Raw genomic sequence first — 12,785 nt, forward strand, 5'->3', positions numbered from 1 at the left:
CGTTGTCTCTTCACTGTTCAATGAAACAAAATTTTGTGCCCTCTTGTAATTGTAGAATGAGCCGCACAGCGCAGCCTAGCCTCGCAGGATTAGTTGCTAGTGCACTTGTTAAGTAAGTTTCCGTATGTTGCTGATTATTAATTTCCGTAGATTTTGTTTGGATTATGTGTGAGAGCAGCGACGTTTGGATGGATGACGTAGAATTGCTCGTCTATTAGCGTGGTTATCATGATTATGATTATTATTATTACAATATAAGGACTAAACCAAACAAGCCGTACCAAATTATGTTTCCTGTTATATATGACGCAAAATTGCCAAATTAAATTCTATACAGCTATTTACAATACGTCATGCACAACTTATTACTCAATACTTACTTACTTACTACCAAGTATGTATGTGCTTGCATAACACATTTTAACCGCATTTGCATACACAGTTGCATATATCTAAATAGAAATAACGTGCTCCTCCTCTATCAAGAGATTCGCATCGCATGCATGCATTTGGAATGGTGAAGATGCTCCGTTGCTGAAAACCTTGATAAGCCTGGAACAAAAACCGGAACGGAAACCCATTGTTGTAGCTTTTACCAAGTTTCTTCATGATTGTTGTCTTTAGGGCGAATGAATCAATGTATAGATTTAGATGCTCAGCTATATACTTTTTTTACACCTGCTCATTACTACATTAATTCGGTACATACCTCTGATGTGGAGGGCCTTAAGACAATGTCCTTGTTTACTTATTAGTCTGATTTACTAACAAAATTTATAGAGTAGAATTTGTAACATGAAAATCGGGTTTAAGTAATTTCTGGTGTTTTCGCTATTACTGATTTATCCTATGGACGAGAAACTTATTCGTGATATGTAATTTCTGATGCTACGCAGATCATCAATAGCTCAGCGTCCAACTCCAAGACAAACATCAAATCGGAAACGGTTGTGTGAACGCCAACTTTCTCTCCAGCATTGATCACAACACATCTGATGCAATGACGTCAAAATTCTCATTTGTTTCTTGTTCTTTTACTGTATCACATTTTTGTCATTACAGGATCATCACGTGTTATTTCTTATTTAAACTTGTAAGCATTATATCCCCAATTTCGTGTAAATGTAAGTATGCTAAAGTAATATAATAATCGAACGACTCGTTCAAACAATATTACGACTACTGCTGGCAGAACAATTTTTATTCCGATACTCTTCATTGTCTGTCTGATACAAAATTACGAAAAATCTTCTCTGTAAAACTAAGTTAGTTTCATCATTCTGTGTGTCGGCCATTCATGTATAAAAGTACGTTTACTGAGGATTTCATGGTCAAGCTGCATAAATATCCTACTTGAGCCATGCAAACAAGCAACCATTTAAGTAGCAAGTACAGATAAGTATGCAAAGAAAAGTAGAGGAGTGCATTTGCATCAAATGAACTGACAATGAGTACTGTGGTGCTTTTTTAGCTTAATGAGTGGAAAAGTGCACATTTAGTTAGGCATGAGTCGTGTGAAGCGAATACTGTCGATGCACTGGTATATGCAGATCTACGATTCCTAATTGTATGACGTAGGAACGTGTAACAACTGCCAAAGCAACTTGGAAAAAGACACTACCAAATCCGACATATTTATGCGTGTGACGTATTTTGAGGAATTCTGTTCTCCAGCGCGTAGTGCCATTGATGCTGGAAAGATAATCAGTTAGTAGGTAGAGGTCTATTTTCACCGTTCCAGCACCCATGAAATTGCAATAAAAATAATTAGAGGCCAATTAAACGAGGTCGGAAAGATGTGAATAATGTGTCGCCTTCGACACATTTGCTGAAATAAAAGTCACACTTGTTTATCGTATCGTGATATAAAACTGTGTCCCGTCTTACAAATAGAGCATGCATTGAATTAAAGTACTGAACTATAAAGTCTTCTTGACTCCCAATTCATTGCTAATTGAGATAAATTAGGTAATGATGTCGTAAAATTGGACATCACTTCAGTTTGAAGTAGAAAATTGACACCAATTCATGACTCCTCGTTGTGTATGTAGCATTGAATGATATGCACTCACAGCTCTACTCAACCTCAAAGCCAATCAATAATAAAATTAATGAGCTAAATAGAGAGAAATATTTATTGAAAGCCGAAATATACATATTATATGACTAATCGAAAATAGTTAACAAAATTGTACTCACTTTCAGTAAATTCACGCATGACGATTACAAATAACAGCTAATACTTATTATCCTCTCCAGTACTATTTACTAGCGAGTAATTCCTCTGGATAAAACCCAATCACAACATTTAGTTTCATAATGCTTAAGCGTAGTTGGTGGTTATGTTAGCTTGATGACCCCGTTTCATTGGGGACTGATGAGTTCACATACATACAAATTTATGTGTGTATATTTATGTAAATATTTTGGGGGTAAAGTGACAAAAATCTGGAGATGCTGGAGATCAGAAGAGGTAAATATGTGTATTAATAGAAATCTATAATTGTGTAAAGTAGCACAAAGATGCCGAATGTAAACTGATTTAGACTGTAATTATTATGACAATTTGAGCGAAAGTATCTCTAGTTGATTTTTCAGAACCGGACTACAGACATGTGATCTCAGAAAGTAAATGTGTAATAATAATGTCTGAAACTGACCAGAATCAAAATGGACATCTCGTCAACAACCCGAAAGAAATTCAACGGTCGTCTCGTCCCTACATATGCAGCATCGCAAACCTGTTTCTTGCATAATAAATCTGGTCCACGTATGTATAGTCGATGGTGGTAGTGTTGGTTTAAAATTGTTTCGTAGACAGCGGGTTGTGCCTTTTTGTTGAATTGAAATAAAAGTATGTCTAAAACTACTGATTCGAAATTTTCATCCGACATTTGTCTCCATTTGACGTCATCATACATCTTTTTTGCCATTGTCTCAAATGACCTCGGTCGGTTGGATGGCTAATGGGCAAAGTCGTCGTGGTCATTTTCCAGGAAACGAATTTTCTTTATTATTTTACGACAATGTGCCAAACTCGTGTAATATTTTATGTTACTCATTTAATTCTGAGCATAAAGTCATCAGGATAAAAATATATTGGACAATGTGTCACTCGTCATGTGCTCATCTGCTAATGGGCATTCTCCTCCGTCCTCCACCTTCTGTCTGTCATCAGTGATGAGACATGAGATTGGCACTAAAAGTGGGGGCTGAGCTGCTCTACCTCAAGAAAATCTTTTTGTTCCATGAGTGAAAGTGTTGAATAAAAAAAATGTGAATTTACTGTGAAATGTAAGTGAAAATATTATGAAAGGTCGAGCTCTATTCCCATTCCATTGTTTCCCCACATTGCAGAGATTTGAGACATTATGTACATGCCAGCACGGTTTGATGGTTTCAGTTTCACTGGAATTACAGGCTTCCTACGTAGATGCGAATGAGGATTCCATTGTCTCAGCGTGTATAAAAACCTAAACGTGGTGCTAACAGGGCGACTAGAACCAAAGGAACCAAGTCGCTGAGAGGTTCGCTACTCTGACCATTTCGAAACAAGATTAAGGGGTCAGTAAGACCAAGTATGGACAGAAATGTCCCTGAATCATTCAGCATCAAAATTGCCGATCATTAGAACCATGTCGGTAAAATGTAAAAGTTTCATTTTTCTGTGTTGGATGGTAAGTTGGCCACTTGTGAAGTTATGACCAAAATTGTAACAAGCACTATTCACAAGATAATAATAATTATGATAAGAAAGGCGGTGACGATGAGACTTGACTAATATTTCAGGCTTCATTGTGGATTCCACTGCATCTGAATTTGGCAGCAGGCTCCCCTTCGTCCGGCGCTAACTATTACGATGCAGAGGAGCCCATTTTCCACGAAGGATACATTTATGCCCCAAACCCTTCTGAGGAAGAAGTAGTTTCGAACTCACTCATGGCACCTGAACCGCTCGACCTCAGTGCGGACTCCAGGTTTTCGGACTCCGAGGCCGCGTGGGAGCTTAAAGTAAATGGGAACAGCAATCTTTCCCCATCACTTTACAAGAAACCTTCTCAAGAGTATCGCAAACCTGGCTCGAGGGAAAAACGAAGGGGGGTCACTCACTCAAATTGCGGAACGGAGCAATTTCACGAGCCTCCGCCAAACGGTAAGACAATCTTGCCAATATTACCTTCAAGTTTTTCTCCTCTCCCATCGCACGATATGGGTTTTTATACTTCCTTTTCACCCTTAACCGCCTACTGCATATCTTTATTAGCTCGAAATCTTATTGGTCCAACCTTGAAACGTTCGGACGTTGCTACGACTGGGGAAGAATTGAAGGCAAAGCAGGAGAAAGAAAACCAAGATCGTCATCGCTTAAAGAAGAGCCACCCATCCAACGCGGCAAATTACTGGGCCTGTGAAACCAGCTTCACGTGGACAGATTTGGGAGGTGATCATTATCCACGACACGTGAGGACGGCAGTGTGTAACTCATTGAGATGTGCCAACGGCGTCTACCACTGCCTTCCCCAGACCTACAAGCTTAAAGTTCTCAAACGCTTCGCCCTCTCCGATTCGGCCACCTTTGAGGAGCACAACAATCTACTTCCTGTCGAACTCAGGGCCGCCTGGAGGCTAGTCGACCATGAAATCGTGCACTGTTGCGAATGTTCCAGCCGACCTCTCGCATTCCGTAAATGACCACCACCCCCGGTGACACATTTATACAGATGAACTTTAGCTATGAAATTTGCTCAGATGTATTAAATATTTCTACTTGTGAAATTTGATGTCGTGTAGTTAGAATATGCTCGAAAGTAACATTATCTAACATGCATAACTAAATAATTGCTGCTGAATGTGACGTGATCAATATTCGAAAGAGAGATCAATCGTTTGTAAAACGACCTGGAAAGTTTAGATTAGTTCAATTTATCTTGGAGTTCAGGCCCAAAATTGATTCACCTTCATAGTAAGTAATTTATTCTGTCTTAAGTTTAGAATCAGAACAAGAAACCTGATAAATCGTACTCTCCTTGACCTCTCATAAAGTTTCTGATTTTATGACTTTCAGATAAGTATTTTTTGTGTAATATTTTAATTGCGAGTAAACTGAGTCAAACAGTAAAGTCAGGCTCATAAAATATAAATATATGCTAATTGCCCTTCATTACATAAGCAGTAAAAGGTACGGAATAGAAGCGATTGTGAATAAGTATAATTCAATTGAATTGAATTCCGGAGGTATTCTCAAGTGCGTAGAGACCTTGTACGTAGATTTTGATATTGTTACTAGTTTGTTCGTGTTGCATTGTAAAATCAAAAAAAAAATCTGTGCGCTGTATACACAACGAAGAAGAAGACAAATCACAAATCTGTGTCTGAGATTGATTTATTATTATTGCCAATTGCCATTCAGGGCTAACCACACGCGAGTGGACGGGATTATTGGAGGAAGACGTGGCAGTGGCAAAATTAATGCAGGAGACGAATACCTATTGATGTTGGAGAAATTATTAGTTTTGATAATAATTTGAGAGCGCGTTGAATTGATGAAATAACACGCTCTGGCCCATCAACATGTGAAAATAAATGGTTTTGTTCAAGCAATTAAGTAAACGTCGCTGTCTTTGTGGTTTTTTATTGTTTGCTTACTCGCTTGAATTATTGATAATTACATTGAATTTGCAAAATCAATTTGCATAAAGACTATAGACATTACAGGAGGGCAACCAAGTAGGATTTGGACACTGTTCCTCCACTAATTAGACAGTTAATATTCACATCATGACCCAAGAACCAGGCAGATTGGAGCAAAGCTCAAGACTTCTTAATAATCACCAACCAATCAGATAATGGACAAGCACAACAATGTGTAAGACGCTGTGGTCCGTTTGTTTTATTGATGTTCTGTCCACTTTGACGTCTCAAAAAAAATCACTGCAAAACTTGTACCATGTCGTTCATCATTTTTGTCACATGCATGAAATAAAAAGGTTTGATCTCTGTTCTGGCTCGGTCGTCTGTGCAAATTCGACTTTTGGATTTAATTAAGACCGCACTGCATTTTTAACATTGACGAAAGAACAACAGGACAATCATTGTCAACTGAACAAGATCTGATATAATCAGACAGACCGAGTGACTGGGAATTAACTGCACACTGACTGAGAATATACTGACCTGAAAAGTTGTATTTCAGTCGTGATCCGATGATACCTCACCATGTTGGTCAGCCATTTAACAAAAATTTAATAAAATGCACTATAAACGACTTGCTGTCATGTTGATCTGATTTTTACGTAGCCAGTCGGCCAACAACTCTGCTAAATATTTCAGATCAGAGAGTTGCAAAGTGGATGAGTTCTCAGAAAGGGCAAATGTGCACATAATTTACAATCTCTCAGTCTGGATTTACAATTACGAATCCAGTTGTTCCAGTCCAGCCAGACGAACGAGCTAGCAAAGGAGAACGCAATAGCAGAGTAAAAGTCATGATGATGCGAATTATATCACCATGTCGTGACTCCTCAATAATTTATTGGTAATACAATTATAATTTCTGCCTGTAAATTAATCTTCGCATCCTTTTGCTGCAGATGATTTGCCGCAAGTCATAATTTACAATTCAGCAATTCGAGCCCCGATGTGTTCTTGACTTTGGGCTCTACGGGCAATTTCTCATTTCAAGTTTAAAATCTGGCAAAGATTGTTTCAAGTAAACACCACGAACGAACATCGGTGGTACATAAAACTGCATCCGTCTCAACGCCGACATGTACATGTACGAGAAAAGTTCTCGTGAAGAGAATCACGGAGAAGGAACATTTGTGCCATGAATTCGGAAGTAAACTGTTCTCGTTGATGTGAATAACCCGACTAATACGTGGACTAGTTGGACCTGTACTTGCCATCCACCACTATTTACATATATTATGAATGTACCTCACCAAGTCGTCTCGGACGCAGATATCTCTTTAAATACTCTCATCATTTCACAATTTCTTGGAAAACATAAAAATATATTAAATGTGCTCATAGATCGATCGTCTATCACTAAATCTAAAATTAGTTCGCAGTATTACGAGCACCATTGACTTTTCTTAATTACTTAAATGCAATTATATCATGAGAGAGCATCTCTGCCCAGAGATCTTGAGCTCCGGAGCGCATAATCACAGAGGCACGCGTTGTTTGACCTAACCATGTTCATAGCTCAATCATCAACCTTAAGCAAATAAACTTGTAAAACTAACAAATTTGCCAAGCTGATTGTTTTGTTTGTTTTGTAGTAAAGAAAACGCTGCAAATGCCAGGAATCAGTCAGTATAGTCAGTCACTAGTCAGCGAGTAATAGTATGCATGGAGTAATATAGTCGTCTCTCTAATAACGGCTGTAAACGCCTGTGCAGTTTTTGGAGAGGTTATTAGAGTTGGTGGTCTCAGGAGATTGCATGGCACCTCCCTGTGCATCATCTACAAATATAATTTCAGACTCTAATAACTGCCGTATAAATTCTGCTTTACGGATTCGCAATTCCCCAAACTTTTAAAACCCAAGCCCAGCATTATTTTTTCGCGAGTCAAAGGTCGCGTCGTGGAAATTTGCACCAAGGGAATGATGCAAAGCAGATGCCGAGAAGTTTTTACCCCATACCTGCGCAGCTTTCCGTCCAAACCCAACTTATGAGACCTAAAAATCAGTGCTCTTAAAATATAAATGAGGAATAACTAATGTTTGCTCCCGTGTGTAATTTTATCGGAGTAATCCCAATTCAATGCCCAAGCATCGTCTTCCGCCTCCTGGCTTGGCTGCCACATTAATTTGTTCGCACATGCTTAATATTTATGAGAGCATGGGCAATATCTGATCTCCTTTGATCTTGCATGGTCACGGGTTGGGTTAACCAAAGTTGGATTAGGTGGTGTGATAATGACACCAGATACGTAGCACGAGTATGGTCATGACCAACCGTCCGTATAAATCTTTCGTATAATTGACAACCGCTAAAATGCAGATGGGAAGGAGTGTAGAAATGCAATAAATTATCAATTTAACCTGAGAAAATACGCAAGACTTTTTTAACTGGCAATGTTAAGCATCATTCATGGCATTCATGACGGTGCGGACAGGGACACCTCGATGTGTAATCAACATGTTTTGACAACCGGAGGAATTCTAAACTTGTGTGAACTAATGGAATACGAGTCACTGCTAGAAGTAGTTAAGGTTGTGGACGTATGTGCAATCCATCCAGCGGCTCGAGGGAATATCTACGTACATACAGTTTAGTCCCAGTAAATAGGCTTTTAATGTACAGCCATGGAAAATCCTATATCGAGTTCTTGAATCTCATTCATTCTGTGAAAGACGAATTATTTTGATTTATTGCTCTCGGATTTGATCCAACTTCCCGAGATGAGTCAAAAGTTTTAGTTTTTTTACTTCTAAATCATCACTTTTTCGTTGAGACTTATCTCGATCTGCACGAAAAAAGAAATGTCAAGTAATGTCCATTCCAATAATTTTCTTTAACTTTGGACAGATTTTCAGGTCGAATTCATTTAATAAAAAAAATATTAAAAAATGATTACGTAGAATGATTTATTATGATTTATTAAACGGCATATCGAGTCACATCAGAACTGAAAACTCCTTATAAGCCAATGGCCAATAATTTAAAAAAATGTTCAGATGCAGCATCACTGAATCTAATTAATAATGCATCCATCCATAAAAGCTCCATTGCCCACATGTGACTTTACTCGCTCTAATAAAATCACAGAAACGTAGAATCCTTGCCGTCGTCTGGTCACTATATTTTACCAATGACACGCTTTTAGTCAAGTCTGAAAGGCAGCCGGGACAAGTTTAGGGGAAGTTTCGGATAAGGACATCATGCGATAAGAGGAGGATACGAGATGATGGGTAAGATTGAGAAAACCCTGTTGAGAGTAATTCGAAGAAAGGTCTTAAAGTGTCAAAGACTGTCCCGTGTTTATGTCGACAGTGCTTCCGCAAGACAATTTATGCAATCCTTTTAATACAATAAATATACTTGTCCCATGCAGATCATACACATACATGTGCACTATTTTGTTTGGTGGGCTGCCAAATCTGCCTAATCTGCTTGAATTAAGGAGGGGAGCTTGCGAGGTTGATAATAACAGATCTTGGTGCCCTTTGGATATGTGGTAGGGACCCATGAGTGTACTAAAACCCTGAAGTAGTTTGACTCCATGGCCACATTTGCGCCCGCCACACCCACTCAAAAATGTCCAAAAAACGCTTTCACCCCAGTTTTCACTCACTCAAATCCACGCCAAAAATCCAATTTTACTCGGATTTTGAAATTTCTTTCACCATTATACTCCCAGATAGTTGCTTTCTTCAATCCAATATCAAACTCAATTTTTTCGAAATTTTTAGTATTTTTAAAATTTAAAATTCTGAATGAGCATTGTTGTAGTCATCAACAAAACAAATTATGTTTGCGAAATAATCATCAATAAAATTGAGTTTGATATTGGATTGAAGAAAGCAACTATCTGGGAGTATAATGGTGAAAGAAATTTCAAAATCCGAGTAAAATTGGATTTTTGGCGTGGATTTGAGTGAGTGAAAACTGGGGTGAAAGCGTTTTTTGGACATTTTTGAGTGGGTGTGGCGGGCGCAAATGTGGCCATGGAGTCAAACTACTTCAGGGTTTTAGTACACTCATGGGTCCCTACCACATATCCAAAGGGCACCAAGATCTGTTATTATCAACCTCGCAAGCTCCCCTCCTAAGTGCGAGGGAGGAGGAGGCAGAAGGAGGAGTGGAAACCCAAATGCTGATCTGCAACAGATTCCGCAAAATGAACAGTAAAAGTGTATAGTAAATATTCAAAATATTCAATTCGTGTCTCATATGCAGCCTTATTTTCCATATGTTATGTCCGACGTTGAATGTCATAAAGCACAGAATTGTCGCCTAACATAAAAATTATTACGGCAAAAAACGGGTTGGCGTTGTGTTAGGGTTACTTTATTCGGTTGACAAGTAAGTATGTATGTAGGCTTCATTATGCAACAAAGATTTACGGGTTGGATGGCAGCGATAGTTTCTAATTTCGACCTGTTTGTTTAGCAGAATGAGCAGAATAACATGACTTACTTTCATATGAAAAATAGCGTTTGAAGCAAAATGTATGGAAATCTACTCGGATTGATTATTAATTATGCAAATATGTGCACCTCGTACTGTTGCTCTTCTTTTGCACTAATACAAATATCATGTGTGAAATGTTTTAAGCCTTCATTGTGTATTTTGCTTGACTCTCATTTCGTGCAGGACTTAAATAATTACCAGCAATAATAAAGACGAAGACGAATTTGGAGCGGTAAATATCTGTAGTTCTGCTGAAATCGTTAAAACAATCATAATAACAAGACTTTGGATGCGAGTGAGGTAAATCTTGCTTCATTTGACTGACATTAATGTTGTTTTACTCATCTTTAAATTTGTCATGAACTTATTGAATGTCAAACAGAGGGATGTAAAAGGTCATCTTCAATTTGAACGCATCAGCTTCGTGAGTCCTTAATTTACGCACTCCCCTCATTTGCATGCGTGGAAAGAGCATACGGCTACAATTAGCCTTGATGAAATTCCAACTGACGAAAAATGTCCACCAAAAGTTTTTTCCATCGAAAACATCAAACGGCCCATCGCCAAACAAGGTTTATCGTCTTGTCATAAACCGTCAATTAAATTAAATCTCTCGTCCCTCTCTTTGCCAAAGTGTGTTTTACAACGAGCGAAATTCGACAGACGTCGCATCGCATCAGAAACCCATCACTTTTTGAGACAAAGGAATCACAAAGTACGCGACTGACTATCATCACACATTCTTTTATTATTGTTATTATTATTCAGACTTGATATTAACATTCGCGTTAAAATGTTAGTGCTGGTTGTTTGGAAATATGTCTGGAGGCTGTGTTACAAGTCCAGGCAGAGCACATGAGCAGAAAATTCCTCCTAGTTTTTCATTGAGATTATTTAATGACGAAGTGTGGTTTAAAAACTAGTTCCCCATATGGCTGGCAATAAAACGTCGCTTCATCAGTCAGTCAGTTGCTAATTTGTATTCAATGAAAACACATATTCCATGCTGGGTTTATGACTCATGGCTCCCCTTCAATCCTCACAAAATTGCACGTTTTTACTCGTCCTGTCCACTCTGGTCAATTCAACTTGATTTCTACAAATGTCTTCAGCTGCAGACACTTATTATGCGTATTATTCGTATTTCTCCCTTTTTAGTTTCAAGCCTCCGTCTGTGTGAATTAGAAAAAAAACTCGATATTGCACCACTCAAAAATGTGCAGAAGCCCAAGAAGCCAGCCAAAAGGCAGTCAAGCTCTTGTTCAATGCAACACTAAAGATAATTTTTTTCAAGTCTGCACTTGTTTGAGGATGCATGCTCTTCAAGTCGTTAATATTTGATGTAGAAAATATAGACTTGTCCATCTTTCAAAGTGATGTCTGAATTGATAGTGAAGTGGTGTGGGAGAGATTTTCAGTGAATGCTCTGCAAGTATGGACTGAAATTGTTTGTTACCCGTCCAAGCGAAATTTGTTTTGCTTTCCTACCGTGGTCGTGGCGGTGGTGGTGCATTATTGCCGAATGCAGCAAAAGGAAAATATAATAAACATCAAGCGTCATATCACTGGAATCGCCTTGTAGAATTTTAAGACCTTTTTTATTCCATCTATTTCAAAAGCTCATGTTTTGTGATTACAATAATAACGAGTCGAGAGGATTTATTTAAGAACTCCATAACAGTCGCCAGTTGATGATCATGGTGGGCAGCAAGTAATACATAATTTTACGCAAGCTAAATATATGTGTCCATCACATGCACATATCTACATACATACGCCATGAGTCCAATCCGATGTTTTTGGCAATATTCTAATTCGTCCTGCTCCTTTGGAGTATGCCAACAGAGAGGATTTCTACAAAGTAATAAGAGCTGCAAATAATCTAAACTGCCTCCAGTAAAACAATTAAGCTGGCCACCGTGGTACTTATCGCCATATAGTCATTCACCAAAGTGGTACTGCGATCATGCATGAAATAAATAGTATGCATCTCCGTCTCACAATGAGAGAAGAGACATCCATGGAGAAGAGTGATTTCTTTCTTTCTTTCTGTTCAGAGGGGAGCAGAGCAGCATGCAGAAATCAGGAGAGTAATGCTTCATCCAACAATTACAATCGCATTACATGACATCAAATCGCACTACACGCACATAGTTTTTTGACCAGTTTGAGCTCCACAATTTATTCAACACTCTGCCACTCATCACTAACGACGGGCAGAGCTGAATAATGGACTGCTGGCCAGATATTATGTGTGATCTCATCAGCATCAGCATCTTCATCCTCATCATGAATTTTGGTCTGGTCTGCAAGAATGGTCAAAAGAGTTGGAATCAAAAGAATAAAGCCCACGGACATCACTTTTGACTTGAAGCAAATTAAAACAAGGAACGAATCAATTTAATAACACCCAACTTTCAGCCAACATTAATTTCAGCCATCTGCAAATGTTGGATGAATTCTTAATCGAACTCTTAATGCTTGATGGCAAATGGTTGGCGTTCCTCGTTCGTCCTTCAACTTCAACTTGAAAAAATACCCAAAAACTACGAAACCAACCAGACTAATTGTAGGAATTATTATTGGAGGTTTGATACTTCTCTCAGCATATGCAGAGAGAGTGCAAGAGCAAGAACCCTTCGT

At 38.5% G+C, this 12,785-nt stretch overlaps 1 protein-coding gene across 11 annotated transcripts in view; it reads left to right on the forward strand.

The window, feature by feature from the left end:
• Positions 1-2,869, forward strand: part of LOC110842038 (sodium bicarbonate cotransporter 3) — a 32,867-nt gene extending 29,998 nt beyond the window's left edge. For 9 of the 11 annotated variants that reach the window (XM_035858339.1, XM_035858342.1, XM_035858313.1 and 6 more), the window contains one exon: positions 897-2,869. In XM_035858339.1, the coding sequence (XP_035714232.1) occupies positions 897-956 (60 nt within the window). In that variant the 3' untranslated portion in view covers positions 957-2,869. Of the gene's footprint in view, positions 1-55; positions 350-896 lie in introns of those variants that run through there. The other 2 variants (XM_035858327.1, XM_035858322.1) reach the window with 2 other exon arrangements.
• Positions 2,870-12,785: the final 9,916 nt, after the last annotated feature.

Source organism: Folsomia candida, unplaced genomic scaffold (genome assembly GCF_002217175.1).
Source record: "Folsomia candida strain VU population unplaced genomic scaffold, ASM221717v1 Fcan01_Sc001, whole genome shotgun sequence".
Taxonomy (NCBI): domain Eukaryota; kingdom Metazoa; phylum Arthropoda; class Collembola; order Entomobryomorpha; family Isotomidae; genus Folsomia; species Folsomia candida.